The 18,583-nt window shown below is 35.0% G+C and overlaps 2 protein-coding genes across 2 annotated transcripts in view; one reads left to right on the forward strand and one right to left on the reverse strand.

Moving 5' to 3' along the window:
• Positions 1 to 1,936: 1,936 nt before the first annotated feature.
• Positions 1,937 to 13,994, reverse strand: LOC131958234 (molybdenum cofactor sulfurase). Its single transcript, XM_059323133.1, has 18 exons — positions 13,606 to 13,994; positions 13,231 to 13,387; positions 12,407 to 12,513; positions 11,856 to 12,204; positions 11,115 to 11,254; positions 10,403 to 10,526; positions 9,996 to 10,072; positions 9,593 to 9,792; positions 8,171 to 8,287; positions 6,821 to 7,070; positions 6,329 to 6,462; positions 6,061 to 6,223; positions 5,292 to 5,379; positions 5,015 to 5,151; positions 4,542 to 4,694; positions 3,345 to 3,454; positions 2,768 to 2,872; positions 1,937 to 2,497 (listed from the first exon to the last, which is right to left on the reverse strand). The coding sequence occupies exons 1-18, from the start codon at positions 13,661 to 13,663 to the stop codon at positions 2,405 to 2,407; spliced, it is 2,562 nt and encodes an 853-aa protein (XP_059179116.1). The 5' UTR covers positions 13,664 to 13,994; the 3' UTR covers positions 1,937 to 2,404.
• Positions 13,995 to 14,056: 62 nt separating this feature from the next.
• LOC131958238 (uncharacterized) overlaps positions 14,057 to 18,583 on the forward strand; it is a 38,087-nt gene continuing 33,560 nt past the window's right edge. Inside the window, exon 1 of the mRNA XM_059323140.1 lies at positions 14,057 to 14,533. Coding sequence (XP_059179123.1) covers positions 14,143 to 14,533 — 391 coding nt within the window. The 5' untranslated portion in view covers positions 14,057 to 14,142. The remainder of the gene's footprint in view (positions 14,534 to 18,583) is intronic.

An 18,583-nucleotide genomic window follows, 5' to 3' on the forward strand; every position in this document is an offset into this window, starting at 1 on the left:
GGGGGGGGGGAGCACCCTAGATTACAGCACCGAGTGACGCCCGAGATAGTGACGCCACTGGCGCTCATTACATTACTAGATTAAATAAATCAGCTGCTACCCTACAAAAACGTAATTTAACCACCGAGGTTATTTTTAAAGTTATAAAGGTTATCAGTAAATTTCATTTTCAGTGCCCATGGTTGGTCAGACCAATCTAGCGGATGTGGAAATGGTGCAAGCAAGTAGTGCTATCGGCCCATCAGGTAACCGGAAGTTGTCAGATTATTAAAAACGAGCCGGCCCGCGGCATAACATACGCCGCTATTTAGTTGTTTCTAATTTTCAATAATTCATAATTTGTGAATTCGACAGTACCAACGCTGACACTGAAAATATTTCTTTAAAACACTATAAGTAGCTCGTTAAGGACCATAACCCCCCCCCCTTCCTTCCCTTCCTTCCCTCCCCCCCTCCTCCCCCCCCCCTACGTTTAAAATCGTTGGCTCTGCTTGTAAACATTTAGAGTGAACACAGCTCACTAATACCATGTAGGGGTGGGGAGGTAGGGAGAGCGTTTGCAGCTTGTTTTCTAACGGCTCGAAGAAGAGAATTATATATATAGAAGATAGCAGTGGGCCAAGTACTATTTGATTTTGAATCAGGCCTCCGATTATTGCGAAACGGGTCAATGTTATCGGCACACAATCGATGGAAATCATTAAATCAATTCCACGTTCATCTTATTAAAATCGACACATAGCCCTATCGATTAAGCCTAAAGAAATTGTAATCAAACATTTATTTGCGCAATGTGTCTATTGCTAAAAAAATGTACGTGGGATGGGGGAGAAATCTTCCATAAATAATATGGATCGAAGTCAGAGGCGTCGCGGACCGCACCGGGTGACACCATTTAGGGGGGGGGTGACACCTAGACAAAATAATTGCTAGATATATAAAATAAAAATTTTGCCAGTTCAATGAATTGTTAAAGAGTATTTTAAGTACATAATGACGATCCAGACAAAGGAGGGGGTGGGGGAGGGGTAACACCATGACCAAAGCATGCTTACTATAGAAAAAACGATGCTACATCCAGCTGTACTAACAACTGACTATAAATAAACATCATTATAATTAAATGTTAACACTTTAAAGGTATTACGAGGGGGGGGGGTTGACACCAACTTTAAAATTACAGACACAAAAAAAGGGGGGGGGGGGGGCTGACACCATGAGGTGCCGCACCAGGTGACACCCGACCTAGCTACGCCGCTGATCGAAGTCAGGGGCGTTACTAGGTGAGGCAACATCCGATGAGATAAATTAGGTTGTCACTTCACCCCTTCCAACAATTTTTGTATTTTCATTTTGGTGTCACCACTCCCGTGGATAAAACATTTAGAAAGTATTTTTTTTTACTATTTTTCGACTTAGTGTCAACAGGTGAGACCCCCCCCCCCCACGTGATTAAAATGACATTCTTGCACAATTTTTAACTGTGTCCCATGATGGAAATATCTCTCTCTCTCTCTCTCTCTGCCTACAGTGTTTAGTTACGCTACTCGATTTTTTAAAAAAAATCTGATTTTGTTCAAAATTTTACCTTCCTCCCACCTCCTCCTTTTCATGCACCCACCCTCCCCATACATCATAAAGTGGCCACACAAATTCTTAGCTTATATGTTACATATATTTGAAGAAAGAAAGAAACATCCAAATTTTTGATTTAAACAGCACTTTTTGTTTTGATTTAATATTATTTATTATGAATTTGTGCTTTTTAGTAAATATAAAAATTAATTATACAAGTAAATTGTAATTTACTGGCTAATATAAAGAACTACAGTAACAATGACAAGTAATTCTAATTAAAGTCTACAAACTATAATGTAACAAAAATACTTATTTAAAAGGTATAAACATATAAACTTTAAAACAAAATAGAATATATAAAAATAATAGATTATTTTAGCACAAAAGAGTAACAGACTAATTAATTTGTTAAAATTTTATCAAATTTTATAATGAACAACAAAAATGCAATTAATATTCTCTCATTAAAAAACTGATTCAATACAATTATAATTGATAGATTAAGTTTTTTTACTGAAAGTGATGAATTTTTAGGGAGAGATCAATCTGAATAATTAATTTTAATGTGTAAAATTAAATTATGGTAAAAGGTACATTAAATAAGAAATAGGTATAAATATAAACCGGTGTATAAACAATCTCTGCTTAATCTGGAAAACATTTGTTCAGATTAATCTTTTATCACATCAATAATTTTTTTTAAACATAAATAAAATATAATTATTGATATATCAAAAAGGTATATGCATAGGATTTCAAAGAACACTTGTTTTTCTATATTTCTCTATAATATTAGCAAAAAAATAATTTAATTGTTTATGATATCTTAATCAAGAACACTAATGATATCCCCAACATGAAGAAATTGCCTGGCCCCATCACTTGATGGCAGCATTCTTGCATGAACACCAAAAGGTACCTGTAAAAATAAACATTTAAAGATTGTTAGGTGTTAGAGTGTAAGACAATACATTTTACATGTGTGAAAATTAAGTCAAATGTTTTCAATAGCATGAAACAAAACAAGAAGAATAAAGGTCATCAGAATGTTTTTTAATCATTATCATGGACAAAGAAACAATTTTTTTTTTAGATTCTTAAAATAATTCACAGTTTGGGCATACTGGGTTTATCTGCCCAAATTTCTAAAAAGAGACTGAGTAAAAAATTCAACAGGTGATTATTATACCTTCTTCCCCCTCCATACACCCAATGTCCGCAAAGGCTCTCGACTCTTCTGTCCAGTTTCCTGATCCATGCAAATCATCTGACACCTGGAGCACGCCCCTTGACACTTAATAAATAACATTGTATCATTTTATTTCTTTACCTAACATAGACCTATGGGTAAATTTATAACACTTAGCAGTGCTCGTATTTTCTTAAAATGAACTTGAAGGGGCAATTTTTCAAAAATGTAATCTACATTCTAAATTAACGACAGTACATACATTTTTATGTTATTATCTAAATACCAGAGTACATACATTTGTTAAGAAACAGCTAATGAACTAACTAGATGCAAGCTCTAGTATCTTCTTTTCTAACAGAGAGTGAGCTTACTTCTTACTTTGAGAGTGAACTACCCTTGTTTTGTAAACCTTCAAGGTCTTAGTCCTAATGTCTTCAGTAAACAATCAAGAACGTTCCCTTTTTCTGTTATTCAACTATGTGTCAACTATGTGTGTATTTTATTTGTACAGCAGGAAAATGTATGTTGCTGTTTTTGTACAGCAAGAAAATGTATGTACCATCTGTTAACTCACCACAATTGTGTTCCCACCAAGAGAAATTGATGCCCAATTTTCCTCCTCAAACTCTTTGCCACCATCAAACACTAAGTTACCACGGAAACGCCAAACCAAGTTGTCCTCAGCTGAATGGATTATATATCGAATATCTTAATCAAAGATTATGATCAAGGTAAAGGTAACCACACAATGAAATTTAGTCCAAATAGATTATACCTATAGGGTCTATATGAGCAGAACTATAATTCACACACAGATTTAAAATCATAACCAGCTTGATTAACTAGTCAACATATAATTTCAGGTGAGTAGGTTTATGAACTCTGAGCATTTTGAAATGCTAGTATTAGGAGCTGGTGAAGTGGTAGATTGATGAGGAGGCTGACTAGCTCCCCAAAAATTGTAGATGCCAAAAATTGTGGGTTATCTATATATATAATTCTCTTCTGGGAGATGCTAAAAAACAAGCTGTAAGCGCGCTCCCTACCACCCCACCCCTACATGGTCTGGTGAGCTTTGGTTCACGCTAAATGTTTACAGTCTAGAGCCGGGTTTTAGTGACAGTTACTAGGGGCAGATAATTTAGTTTGAAACGATTTTAAACTTAGGGGAGGTAACTAAGAGGAGGCTGTTTTCACGGGGGTGGGGTAGGGGTTGGGGAAAGGAGGGGGGGGTATCGTCCTTCAAGAGCTACTGATAGTGTTTTAAAGCAAATATATTAAGTGGCAGCATTGGTACTGTCGTATTCACAAATTATGAATTACTGAAAAGTAGAAAATAAAACAACTAAATGGTGGCGTATGATACGCCGCGGGTCGGCTCGTAGTGATTAATTAGCCACAGGGCCCCAGATAATCTCCAGCAAAGGGCCCAAATTATCTCCTAGATGATCGCCAATAAGGGGCCCAGCTAATCAACAGTATGGGGCCCAGAATATCTTCAATGAAGGACCCAGATAATCCTCAGCAAGAGGCTCAAAATGATCTCAAATAGCCCCAGGTAATCTCCAGCCAGAGATCCCATCAACTTTAATCTAAGTGGGTCAGTGTACATATCAACAATAATTGTGTAAATATTAAAGAAAACAACATGAACATATAAATATAATATATATATATATATATATATATATATATATATATATATATATATATATATATATATATATATATATATGTATACATAAATACTTATACTGCCGTAGAAACTTACAAATATCTGCAGGAGCTGTGGGCATTTTAGTGTCCTGAGCATCATCCACATCTACAATCTCCACCATCTTCTTCTGCAGCTCTCTAACACTAACCCTACTTAGAAGCAACAGCTGAGATTCATTTGCCATGGACAACTTTGGTTTGTCTGGATCTTGAAAAGAAAATTTATCTGTAGTAGCTAGGGGCCCAAAGATATTGTTAAATGAAGTGAGTTGAAATAGACGTTTAAAGAGGGAGAACTCTGCTCATTCAAAGTCAACATAGTCAATCTTATGTAGTTTATAAGATGAAATTAAATTTAAAAAGTAACAATTTCTGATACTAACATCTAATAGCTCATGTAAATTGTAGGCTTATTATTCAAATAGTAACATTTAAATTATAATTATAACTAAATGGAAGTAATTTTGTGTTAAATGTGAAATTAGCATGCAAAATTGATTAATTAGCCTAATTAGAAAACCAGCTGACCCTCAGTGACTGTGTTGTCCTTTAAGTTACTTTTTCTCGTGTCGTCACTTTGCTGTCTCAACAACCTGACACCAGGCATCTGGAAGATGTCACTCAACCAATCAGAAACAGCATCTCCACAGTCATATGTGTTCACCCTAAACAATGAAAAAAGCACTTATGGTTATTCTAAATACCAAAATATGTTTTAATCAGCATGAAACAAGTATTTTGTATTATGTTAATAGTTTTCCTTGAAAGTTAGCAATATAGAAGTGATGACAAAGATTTTCCTGACCTGTCCCCACACACTTTGTTGGTACACAGACTAGCCATAGCATCAAAATCTTCTTCTTGGTCTAGAGGCAGTTCAAATGGTGACGCATCTAGGGTACAAAAAAAAATGTCTTATAACAAGACAAGTTCTATAATAAAAAAAAATAACATTTTAAAGAATAATTAAACTACATCAGTTTTTTAGAAAATGTGTCTCAAGTTTTTTTTATTGAAAGCAATAACATCAATTAACAGCTTTTTTAAAGATTGGCAAGAAAATTTGCATTTTCAAGAAGAGACTTGAAATTAACATGATTTGATAATGAAATAAGACAAATTGTTAAACACAGATAAAGGGCACAGGTTATTAGAGAATAAACAACAGAATCCTCAAAACAGTGGAGATGTAGCAGTGTCCTTGTAAACACTAATTTAAATGAAAGTATTATGCAACCCATTTTTTTAAATGTAAAAAGTAAGCAAAGTACTTTAAAAACCTTACGGGTTCATGGGAAAGGTGGAGTTGAGTTTATCTGTTTTAGTGATCATGGCATATGAAGGGATAATGCTATCAGCTCTATGCCAAGCAGCCTTTATTTTCCCTAATGTGAGTTTGGAACCCATCAGAGCTGGGTGGACACAGGGACATCCTATGAACTCTAGAATAGGATCCAAACTAGAGACTTACTGGTTAGCAGTCAAATGCTGAACCGTTTGACCACACCATCCACCTATGGTTTAATTGTACAAACATGAGATAACAATGGTTGCAAGGTTAAAATGAAAACTACCTGGGAAAGACAAAATAAGTTTCCTGCTGTCTAAATCTATATAAGGCTTCAATAGACAAATCCTTGGCTCTCTCTTCTGACCAATGGTCACTCCAGTGTCACTGACCAACACCCACTCTCTGTCATACAGAAGTCCTTTGCTTCCCATTTCCCAATCACTCACCTGTCAAAAATGTCATTTAGAAATTTGTCACAACAAAACTGTTTTTTAATACAAAATATCATATTAATGTAATGAAAAAAAAGGCTAAAAATAGACTGTACTAACTCTAAATGCCCCACATGACTTGACTGGATACAGAAATATATCAGTGAGTTTTCTGACTTTTTCATTGCAAGATTTTGATACACTGGCTGCAGTTGTCTCCTCTTGATTGTGGAAACTTTTTTCTGCATGAATTTCTGGAAAATCAAGTCATGTATTTAAACTAAGAGTTTCAGTTAATTAACAATTGGGAAAATCAAATTGCTTAAAATAAATGTGGAAGAAAACTTCATTATGAAAAAGTTAATTTTGAATTGATTTAAAAGCGTTAAAAGGGATCAAGTTTAAAAAGAGAAACAATTTTCGACAAGAATTAGGCATTAATTTAAGTGGATATACAATTTCTGGGTTCATTTGTTCATGATCTCAAAACACAAGTGATGTATTCTAGTACTAGTAATTTAATTTATATGGAATAGGAAAATTAATAGTAAAACTAGTCCTTGAATTTAAAAACAAAATGTATTCAATCAAATTTAACAAAGCATGACTTACTTTCATCTTTGATTATTTTGGTGGAATGTTGGGATTCATTCAGACCAACATCAGCTGTTTCATTTTTCCTGTACCACACAGGGTCAGGGAATTGTGGGATTGGGGTGGGGTTCTCTAGGAAACTGTCAGCAATAAAGCGCAGGCATACGCGGGCGTCTGAGATGGTGGACATGTACCCAAATGAGATTCTGACCGCCCCAGTTGGTCGTCCATTGATCAAGTCCATGTTGTCTCCACAGACGTGACCTGCCTTGGTGAAAGTTTAAAGATTGTATTATATTGTGGTATTTCAAGTTTGTATACAAGTTTTATAAACATATAGATCTAAAGGTAAGGAACAATACAAAAAGGCAAGACCTGCCTTGGTGAAAGTTTAAAGATTGTATTATATTGTGGTATTTCAAGTTTGTATACAAGTTTTATAAACATATAGATCTAAAGGTAAGGAACAATACAAAAAGGCAAGACCTGCCTTGGTGGAGGTTTAAAGATTGTATTATATTGTGGTATTTAAAGTTTGTATACATGTTTTATAAACATACAGCTCTTACTAAAGATAAGGAACAACACAAGAAGACATGACCTGCCTTGGTGGAGGTTTAAAGATTGTATTATATTGTGGTATTTAAAGTTTGTATACATTTTTTATAAACATACAGCTCTAAAGGTAAGGAACAACACAAGAAGACTTGACCTGCCTTGGTGGAGGTTTAAAGATTGTATTATATTGTGGTATTTAAAGTTTGTATACAAGTTTTATAAACATACAGCTCTTACTAAGAGTAAGGAACAACACAACGCATGACATGCCTTGGTGAAAGTTTAAAGGTTCTATTATATTGTGGTATTTGAAGTTTGTATAAAATTTTTATAAAAATATAGCTCTTACAAAACATAAGGAATAACACAAGAAGGCATGACCTGCCTTGCTATTATATTGTGATAATTAAAGGTTTCATACAAATTTTATAAACATAGGGTCCTACAGCTTAACATTACAGTATTTAAAGATAAGGAAACACACAAGACACTAGATATGTGATCTATAAAATTATCCTGTGAAGTAATGGGATTAAAGTCCTTTAATTGTGCATAGCATTTACAAATGAATAGTAGCTAAATTAACTTAGAGTAAAAATTAGGAATAGCCCAACTTCTAAAAACGAACATTGGTTTAATATCAGTGAAAGATTAGCATTTAGTTTAAATTTTTAGGAGATAATGAGTAGAATGTTAAAATCACTCCAGAATAATACAAACATCAATCATAAGGCAAAGAAAATTAAAAATTGTGTGTGCTGGATTAAATTATTAAAACAGAAAAAACATCAAGGTAACTAAAGTACTCACTGCAAAGTTGTCTTTGATGAGTTGAGCGGATAAGTTCAGGTGTTTCTGGCAGGCACCAATGTTACAGAAACATCCAGTACGCAGATGGACATCATGGAGCTGGGCAAACTTATCCACCTAATGACAGGGAAACAAATTTATCTACCTAATGATAGGGAAACAAATTTATCCACCTAATGGGTGAAACAAATTTATCCACCTAATGGGTGAAACAAATTTATCCACCTAATGACAGGGAAACAAATTTATCCACCTAATGACAGGGAAACAAATTTATCCACCTAATGGGTGAAACAAATTTATCCACCTAATGGGTGAAACAAATTTATCCACCTAATGACAGGGAAACAAATTTATCCACCTAATGACAGGGAAACAAATTTATCCACCTAATGGCAGGGAAACAAATTTATCCACCTAATGGGTGAAACAAATTTATCCACCTAATGGGTGAAACAAATTTATCCACCTAATGACAGGGAAACAAATTTATCCACCTAATGGCAGGGAAACAAATTTATCCACCTAATGGCAGGGAAACAAATTTATCCACCTAATGGCAGGGGAAACAAATTTATCCACCTAATGATAGGGGAACAAATTTATCCACCTAATGGCAGGAAAAAAACTGTATCAAAGATATGGAATGTAGCTGTGTTTTACAATCTTATTTTGGTTACATATTTAATCCTGGGTGTTTCGATTGTAATATAAAAGTGGAACAGTGAAAATATCTCGAACAATTTCATTTTGTAACAGTTAACCATAGTTTATTTTATTATAATTTAATTAGGGTGTTAGAAACCATTAAAACAGAAGAAAATGTATAGGGATTGGGGAAGAGTTTGACAAAAAGAGTTGTGATAGTTAGATGACTAGTTATACTTTAAATGGGGGGAGGGCCTTGCAGTAGGCTTCTAACCCTAAAGTTCTGAGTTTGAATCTGTGTTCAAGTCAATAGTACATCACGGAGTCCACCCCGTTTTGGGCATAGTACTAATAGTACTGACCACACTATCTCTTCATATACCAAGGTCACAGAAACAGGTGAACTCTACTTCACTTGCCCCAGAGACCATCAAGTTTGAAAGGGAACTTTCTACTTACTTACTATAGTCTAAATCTTTGTTTAGTCAGTAACTGCAAGGGTAATATAGTCTTGTAAAGGAAGTGATGCTTTTATTTGTCAAAATTTTAACTTGTCAAGCACCATCACCAACTTGATTAATACAAATCTTTTCTTAGATATGTCAGTGGCTGCAATGTAGTTATGTCCCTTGTCATGTCAGAAGTGTACTGTTTTTATTTATTTAAGAAACAATTAAAACCAAGAATAGATACTGAATTTATCATTAACAATAGCATTAAGTTCTGTTTCATCAAAGCCTGTCTTGTAACTCAGAATATAGAGACCATGCCTACCTCTGCAAAACCAATAAATTTCCCATCAGCTCTCAGAAGGTTGAAGGTGACAATTCCACCTTGACCTTTAGGACTGTCAAAACTTAGATCACCATATATTTGGGCCAAAGGTTGACCATTGTTGTGATGTAGCTTTTGAAGATTGCTATGGAAATACTGGGTGACTGCAAAAACATGCTCAGAAACATTGTCCATCCCACCTAGGAAACAAAGTTAATAAAGGAAAAAAGTATATCTTAACTTTACAATAAAATGACTTGAATATTATTTATATATTTAATAAGAAGTTGGACAATATTTAATATCAATAATCAGAATAACTTTTTTTTTTAAATTAGTTACTTTTTTAATAAAAATAAATAACTTTTAAAGTTTAGCTAAACAATGAGGAATGACAACAGACCAGCCAGTTTTTGTACAGTATCCAAGCCATGTCGCAAGCTAATAATGCTCAAAAAAGGTATTGTTCCATCTTCAAACCTGGAATATTTTACATTTATTTATCATAAATTATAAAGTATTTATTTTTAAAAAAAGAATAATATATGCATTTAAAAAAGATGTTTTCAACAGAAAAGGTAATATTTTCTTTTCCTTTTTAATCTGTAAATTTATGAATAAAAAGATACAGATTAAAAAAAAACTTTGCTCAAAATATTTTCAAGCAAGGTTTTGTACAAATTTACAATACATAAATTTTACTTAAACTAGCAATGCCATATTGATAAATGTGCACTTCAATATTTGAAAAGAACACAACATGTATTCACTTAAGTAAAACAATATAAAAAAAAAACACCACCATCTCACCTGTCATGTAAGGCCTCTCTGAAAACGTGAAATCTTTCCTTTGCTGTGCTGACCGCCACAGTTCCACCACCAAAGTAACATTTCCTCAGGGTGCCCCAAGCTCTTTTGTGAACCAATAGTGCACCTGACCAGGGCAATAAAGTTTGGCATGTAAAAATGTATTGTTTCAATGCCTGTCTAATCAAACCAAAACAAACTTAGTATTCTTTGGTATTAGATCAATCTAAACAATGTTACAGTGAAATTATTAGAAGTTTTAAATATGGAATAAAAAATAGGGTAATTATAAAAATAAGTGTGGGCATAAAAACTTAATATAAAAATGTGAAAAATTTCACTCTTTCAGCCTGTTTCAAAGCTTTAATACAAACAAGACACGATAATCAGATTGTAATAAGTGCATGTGTTGATATAGACAATTTCTTTTCTATAGTAAACATCAGTTAATTTCTGTAATATTGTGTAACTTTCTCTTGTCCCAGACAGTGAAATAAAAGTCATTTATCTAAGAGTGTCTTAAACAATTCTGGTTAGTAATACAAGCAATGTCCGCCCTGTTGATAGATTCTTAACAACTACTTATATAGGCTAAATTCACACCTTAAGCGAGGAAGGGCTGATGCTAAATAAAGTATGTGTGTCATGAAGACAGCAGCTTAGCAGCATTAACATATTTTAGCGACATGCAGAAAGACAATCTACGTTACAGTACCTAGACCAGTTGGGTAGCCAAAAATTTTGTAGAATGAAACTGTGACAAAATCTGGCTGCACTTCCCCTAAGTTGAGCCTGCTGGTACTGACCAGGCTGGCAGCGTCCAGCAGTACAAACCACTTCTCACCTGCTGCCGAGCTGATAGAATTATAAAGCCATGTTATATGTGAGCTTCACTGCGGTGTTGGTTGAGCTGATAGAATTATAAAGCCATGTTATATGTGAGCTTCACTGAGGAGTTGGTAGCATGGTAGCATTGTCGTGATGTAAAAATATAACCTACGGTAAGCAGACACTTCAAGATATAGGGAAATTAAAATAAATGTAAAATGTAATATATATATATATATATATATATATATATATATATATATATATATATATACATATATATATATAATTTCTTGATTGTGGCTAAACTAAAATTTCCAAGGTTGTTGTATTAGCCACATCATTTATCTTGCTTACATTTAAGGTATGTTTTAAGTTTTGCATGTCCTTACTTATTAGGAGAAATTGCTTCTATAACATTTTGAAGTGTCAATTATGTTTTTAAACTGGTTGTACAAAACATTATTTAACAAGTTTCAAATTATACAAATATAGAATTCTTTTTTTTTTTCATTAATAAGTTTTGGAAATCTGTTCTTCACTTTAACACTAAACTTGAATATTAGGCAATTGGAAAAATATTCAAAATAGCTCACACAACTTTTCTTTTGAAATAAGAGTTACCCACCTTTTACCAGGTAGAGTTATGCCCTTTTCCTGTATTTGCTTTATCCAACTTAGTGGATATCTCTTGCCAGAAAAATTTGATTGGGCCGGAAAAGCAACGAGGGATTGTGGATTTGTAGCTAGGTATTTGTCAGAATCAACAGGAGTAGACTTGTCATGGGCGAGCTGTGGTGGTTTATGTGAGACTGGATCAGGTGTGGGACTGTTGAGAGCAGTGATCAGTTCCTGATCATCTAGACACACTACTTGTGAACACCTGTTGGCGACTACCTCTCTCATTCCCTGCACAGAGGTATGGCTGTCTTCGAGGTAGCAGAAAGCTCCAGAGTTTTCAGCACTTGTAGACGCTCCTAAATTAAAACAATATGTTTGTTATTCAAGAGTAATTATAATCACACAAGATTCCATTAACTTCTCAAGATTTTATCACATTTAAATTAAAAAATTATTGCAACTTATATAAGTTATTATATATAAGTTATTATACTTGACTTTTTAGTAAAATAGAATAACGCTCTTAAAATACAATGAATGATTTAAGTCCATATTTACCATTGTTAAAAGTAAAACTCTCTGCAATTAGTTTCAATGATGCAGTGCAGCCTGAAGTGAAAATAAGACTGTATTCCTCATGGTTTGTGTTGAAAAACTTCAGCAGCCTTATAAATATATACAATCATAAGCAGTTAAGACAAGCAATTTTAAAATCTGATAGAAAAAATAACGCACAGTTTATGTTAGTAGGAATTTTACAAAAACCAAAACCTAGCTACAACTTCACTTGTTTATTTTTTATAGTTTAGGATTTCATGGGTCCTGGAAGAAGACTAAGTTGGACAATATATAAATATATATATATATATATATATATAGTTAATCTATTAAACATAGAGGCAGAGCTAGTCTAATCTATAAAATTACTGACATGATGACTAAAGAATAATGGGTTACCACTGGAGGAAGTTCGAGTTGTCTTGTCAGCATCCAAAATAGCAGTTGATTATTAACTCCCTTTCTATTATCTAGTTACCTACTGTAGGTGCCCATCCAGGAACTAATGATTATTTATTAAATTTTTAAAATCATCTTTAATCTTGCTATTCATGACCATTGGGACGGTGTGGTCTAGCAGTAGAGAGATCGACTGTTAACATTAAATTCTCAAGTTTAAATCCGGGTTCAAGTCAAGAGAATGTCTCTGAGTCAACCAAGCAAAGACAGCTGGGCATAGTGCTGACCACATTATCCCTTTATATGCTGAGGTCTCTGAAACAGATGAACTCTACTTCATCTGCCCCATATGTCTTGGGCACGAGCAGGAAAAGATGATGATTCATGACTAAAGATATGTTGTTTAATGTTTATGAATATCTTACCTGTATCTAATCTGATCTATTGTATCTGTTGCCAACTTGCTTGAAGCATTGTGGCTGTGTGGGTTGCCATATAAAGTGGACAGCAAATCTTTCTGTACTGCCTCAATCTGAGAACTGCTGAACAGTGTGGCACCGGCATGATCAACATAAACAGCACCTGAAATAATTTCAGAAGCATTCTTCTAGATCTAGAATCTAGATCTAAAAGTTTAAAGTGGTAGATCTAGTAAATAGTCATAGTGTGAGATTGTAGTAATGTGATCTATATTCTAGATCTAATTATAATCTAGATCTAGATTCTAGTATTCTAGGCTAGTTAAATTCTAAATCTAAAAGTAAACATATTTTTAAAAATTTAAAAATCCACTCTTCTACCTTTCTGCAGTTGTGGGAACTCCTTTGATCGTAAATCTTCTATTTTATAGTTGTACATTATAAATAAAATTAAGATCTAGATCTAGGCCTAAACCATGTAGATTAGATTTCTTGATATAGAATCTTTGTGTAAATCTTGAACTAGAGGATCTAGAATCTAGACTAGATGTCAAACTGTAACAAAATCGCATCCACTGAAGTGCAATGACATAGCAGAAGAACGTAAGAACTGAAGAGTGTTCTAGTGGACCTTTAACCTTTGACTTCTTTATAGAGTGCGTTGCGACCTTCCTTTCGGTAAACAGTGGACCTAGAACAATATTGTATGCCTATTTATTGAAATAACAGCTTAAAATAGTAGAATCTAGTGAATACAGTAATTTGAAAAGAGCAGTCCATTGTTCTGGTTAGAGAAAAAGATAAACAGTTGATCTTTTCAACTTTTGAAACATTAAATAAATAATCAAGCTTGGGTGATTCTGGTTTTCGTTTGCATCAAAAGTAAAAATAGCTTTTGTCACGTGACATGTCGCCAAAATGGATGTTAGCAAAATCAGTAAAGTAGACCAGGTCCAGGGATATGATAATGATGTGCACGGAAAAATAAACAAAAATCAAAAAGATGTATCAAATTCAAAACAAAATAAATGTGAAAATATAAGCGATGGAGATAGTGATGAGTCTCTCCTTGATCTTAGTGACTCTGGAGTAGGAGATAAAGTACTGCTGAATTTGTCGGGTGTAACTACTGCGGAACCTAGATCTATCAATAACGCGGGTAACATACCCACTGCTTCCTTGTCAACATCAGCAGCTGTGCGCGAGGAAGAGCATTTATTCAATATTACCAGCATATCAAAGCCCAAGCTATCACTTCAGTCTGAGAATTGGACTAAGTCAAGTAACGTAGTAGGGTCGACTGGTTGTGGTAAGTAGCACTAAAAGTAAAAAATAAAAGCTCTAGGCCCTATCTAGATCTATATTCTATAACTACTAGATTATAAGTTCAGTATATTATACTGAGTATGAGTATAAGTAATCAAGTATATAACTGATAACTAAAAATTAACTATAGATCTAGTAGATAGTTATTAGTTAAGATAGGGCCTAATCCTAAGTCTTATTGAAGTTATTATTAAGTAGTAGTCTAAGTTAGTATTCACTTACTGTGTCAATCAATTAAAATTAAGCCTACTGTAAAATGAGTAAAATTGTTAGTGAAGGCTATTCACTTAGGCCTATAGATCTACATTAATATTTATAAAGCCAGAGTGTGACAACTGTTTATATATAGATTATAGATTATATAGATCTATAGTTAATTTACACGTAGGCTATGCGTTTAGTTTAGTTTTAGTCTAGACATTTTCAGGTCAGTAGAAAAAAAAATCTAAATCTAGAATCTAGAATAATCTGTCATTTTTTACTCCTTTTTTACTATTAAAAAATTGTTAATATTTAGATTCTTAAACATTGGAACTCTATAGTAGACCCTATTGTTAGTGTTAGACTATGTGAGATGTATTTAAAAAAAATAAAACTCCTCTTTAGTCTAAAACTTTAGACCTAGCGATCCATTGGCAGATGAAGTAGAGTTTATATGTTTCTTGATCTCAGCATATGAAGGGATAGTGTGGTAAACACTATGCCCAGCTGTCTTTACTTTCCCTAACGTGACTTAGGTACCCATCAAAGCTGGGTGGACTCAGGGACGTTCCACTGACTTGAACCCCGCTTCAAACTTGAGACTAAATAGTTCTTAAAAATAAGTAATTAAAGGCTACTGGGACCAGTAAATTATTAATTTTCATTTGTATAACATGAAAAAAAAAATGTTGTCATTCTCCTTCATCATATAATGATAATCTCATGACATGATGAAGCTAATCATAATGTCAAAACTTTATGTGGAAGCTCCTCCTCGCCAAACAACGGATAATTTATTATACAAATCATTTGATTTTTGGAATAAAAAATAAATTTTATAGCTCTATGCCACCTCTTTCCATATTATTTAATCCTGTTTAGTCTGTGTGGAACAATCGACCTCTACCACTACCTTTCATTTTGTCAGGTCCCCGGCTGTTGATTTAGCAGCCTCCCTGCTGTCCTCAGTTAATTCAAAAGACCACCTCCAGGTCTGTCTTGGACACCCTCTTCACCTTCCCTGGAGGTTCCACTCCAGTGCCTGGCGTGTTAAGTTTGAGTGAGCCTTTTGCAGTGTGTGTCCCACCCATCGCCACTTCCTCCTTCTTAATTGCACTGTCATTGGCTCCTGCTTTATCAATCTCCATAGGTCTATGTTAGGCACGTTGTCCTGCCACCTCAATTTTAGAATGTTTGAGACATTTGTAAATGAAGGTCTGTATCTTGTCTATGCAGGTCTTAGAGACTCTGCTTGTCTCTGCTCTGTATAACAAAACCACTGTGACTTTTTTTCTATATAAATAACCCAATATTATAAATAGTTAAAACAACTTCTAGCCCATTCATGTTGTCTTAGCCACTTCTAGAGTATCAGTATTATAGATGTCCAACAATAGTCAAGGTTGCTAGTAGGATTGTAATCTCAGGTTTAGTGTTATGGTTTAAGGTTAGGGTTATGGCTATGTTAAGGTTAGTGTTCATGTTTGCAAGTCATATTTGTATTGTGTTATCTAGTTATCTAACAGCTAGTTCACTCCCATTTTCTAAGAAAATTCCATTATTGTGGCATTAATGGACCTTGGTACATCACATATCCCAGCATTCCTTTCCACTCTAATAGAGTGACTATTTTAAACTGTTAGAATCTAGTATGTATGAAAAAATGTTCATCCAAGTTTCTTTTATCCGTGTACAACTAGGACCCATAACTCCCCTCTCTTGAGGATCAATTTCTTTAGTTACCTCCCATATTATAGTTTAGAAAAACACACATGACAGCTTTTAATTGTATCGATACAAATACAAACGATACATAAATACGTAATTTTTTAAACTAAATCGTTTGAGTGTACATTGGTTGAAAAACGTGTATTCAAATAAGGATAGGGTTGGTGTGATCCCACGTAGACTGACAGAAGTTGTCTGTTTAGTAAAAGTGTAAAGTACGTCTATCTCACCGCCAGGGTGGTGGGAGGGGCGGGGGTGTAACAGGCGAGTGTGTGTGTGCGTGTGTGTGTGTGTGCTTGTGTGCGTGTGCGTGTGTGTGTGTGTTCTCAACTGCTCATCCCAGCTGGTGACACAACAGTGCGAAAAAAAAATGATTGCCAGCTTTAGATGAAATACCCAGATGTAAACCACAGTACGTGTGGGGGTGGGGTGGATGGGGGATGATTCACTTGATATGTGGTCTTGCAGGGATTTATTTGTTATGTACATGTGTGTATACCTTATGTGTGTTTGAGTACAGCACGATTTGTTGCCTGTATTGTACAGTCATATGTTGATTACACCGTGTTGTACTGGTTAGGTATTGACCATATCAGTTCACCCCCCCCCCCCCATCACTTAGTCCCTCGATAGCACGGACAGTAGCGCTAGATTTGTTGTAGTGGGGGCAGACCATGATCCATGTGTAGGTTTTAGGATGAAATCTCCCGTGTAACGCCCAGTATCATCACGGCTATTTTCATGTTTGGGTGACTGAAGTGGTAAGTTGAAACTCATTGGCTTCGGTTTATTTTGGCCGGTGTTGTTTTTATTGACCGCTTGTATTTTTATCGTATCACGGCTATTTTCGTGATCGGTGATAGAAGTGGTAAGTTGAAACTCATTGACTTCGGTTTATTTTGGCCGGTGTTGTTTTTATTGACCGCTTGTATTTTTATTGCCTTGTTAATAAGGTAATTAATCAAGTTTACAGCGTGTTTTATTTTTGGCTGTAACATTGTGTATGTTTATATGTTTTAAAACATACATTTTAATGTGTTTGTTCTAGCTAATGATTTGTGTAGACGGAGAAAAGTAGGGTGACACCAGGGTAGGGTGACACAAGGGCAGGGTAACACTAGAGTAGGGTGACACTAGGGTAGGGTGACACCAGGGTAGGGTGACACAAGGGCAGGGTGACACTAGAGTAGGGTGACACTAGAGTAGGGTGACACCAGGGTAGGGTGACACCAGGGTAAGTGGTCATTCAAGAGTATGTCACACTAGATTAGGGTCACATTAGGTTAGGGTCACATTAGATTAGGGTCACATTAGATTAGGGTCACATTAGGTTAGGGTCACATTAGATTAGGGTCACATTAGGTTAGGGTGACACAGTAGTAGGTCGCACTAGATTCGGATAACACTAGATTAGGGTCACATTAGGTTAGGGTCACATTAGGTTAGGGTCACACAGTAGTAGGTCACACTAGATTAGGGTCACATTAGGTTAGGGTCACATTAGATTAGGGTCACATTAGGTTAGGGTCACACAGTAGCAGGTCACACTAGATTAGGGTCACACAGTAGCAGGTCACATTAGGTTAGGGTCACACTAGATTAGGGTCACACTAGATTAGGGTCGCATTAGGTTAGGGTCGCATTAGGTTAGGGTCACACAGTAGTAGGTCACACTAGATTAGGGTCACACAGTAGCAGGTCACATTAGGTTAGGTCACACTTGATTAGGGTCACATTAGGTTAGGGTCGCATTAGGTTAGGGTCACATTAGGTTAGGGTCACATTAGGTTAGGGTCGCATTAGGTTAGGGTCACATTAGGTTAGGGTCACACAGTAGTAGGTCACACTAGATTAGGGTAACACTAGATTAGGGTCACATTAGATTAGGGTCACATTAGTTTAATGTCACACTAGATTAGGGTCACATTAGGTTAGGGTCAAACTAGATTAGGGTCACATTAGGTTAGGGTCACATTAGGTAAGGGTCACATTAGGTTAGGGTCACACAGTAATAGGTCACATTAGGTTAGGGTCACACAGTAGTAGGTCACACTAGATTAGGGTAACACTAGATTAGGGTCACATTAGATTAGGGTCACATTAG

This window comes from Physella acuta, unplaced genomic scaffold (genome assembly GCF_028476545.2).
Source record: "Physella acuta isolate Inbredline_101_S28 unplaced genomic scaffold, ASM2847654v3 ptg001304l, whole genome shotgun sequence".
NCBI classification, from domain to species: Eukaryota; Metazoa; Mollusca; class Gastropoda; family Physidae; genus Physella; species Physella acuta.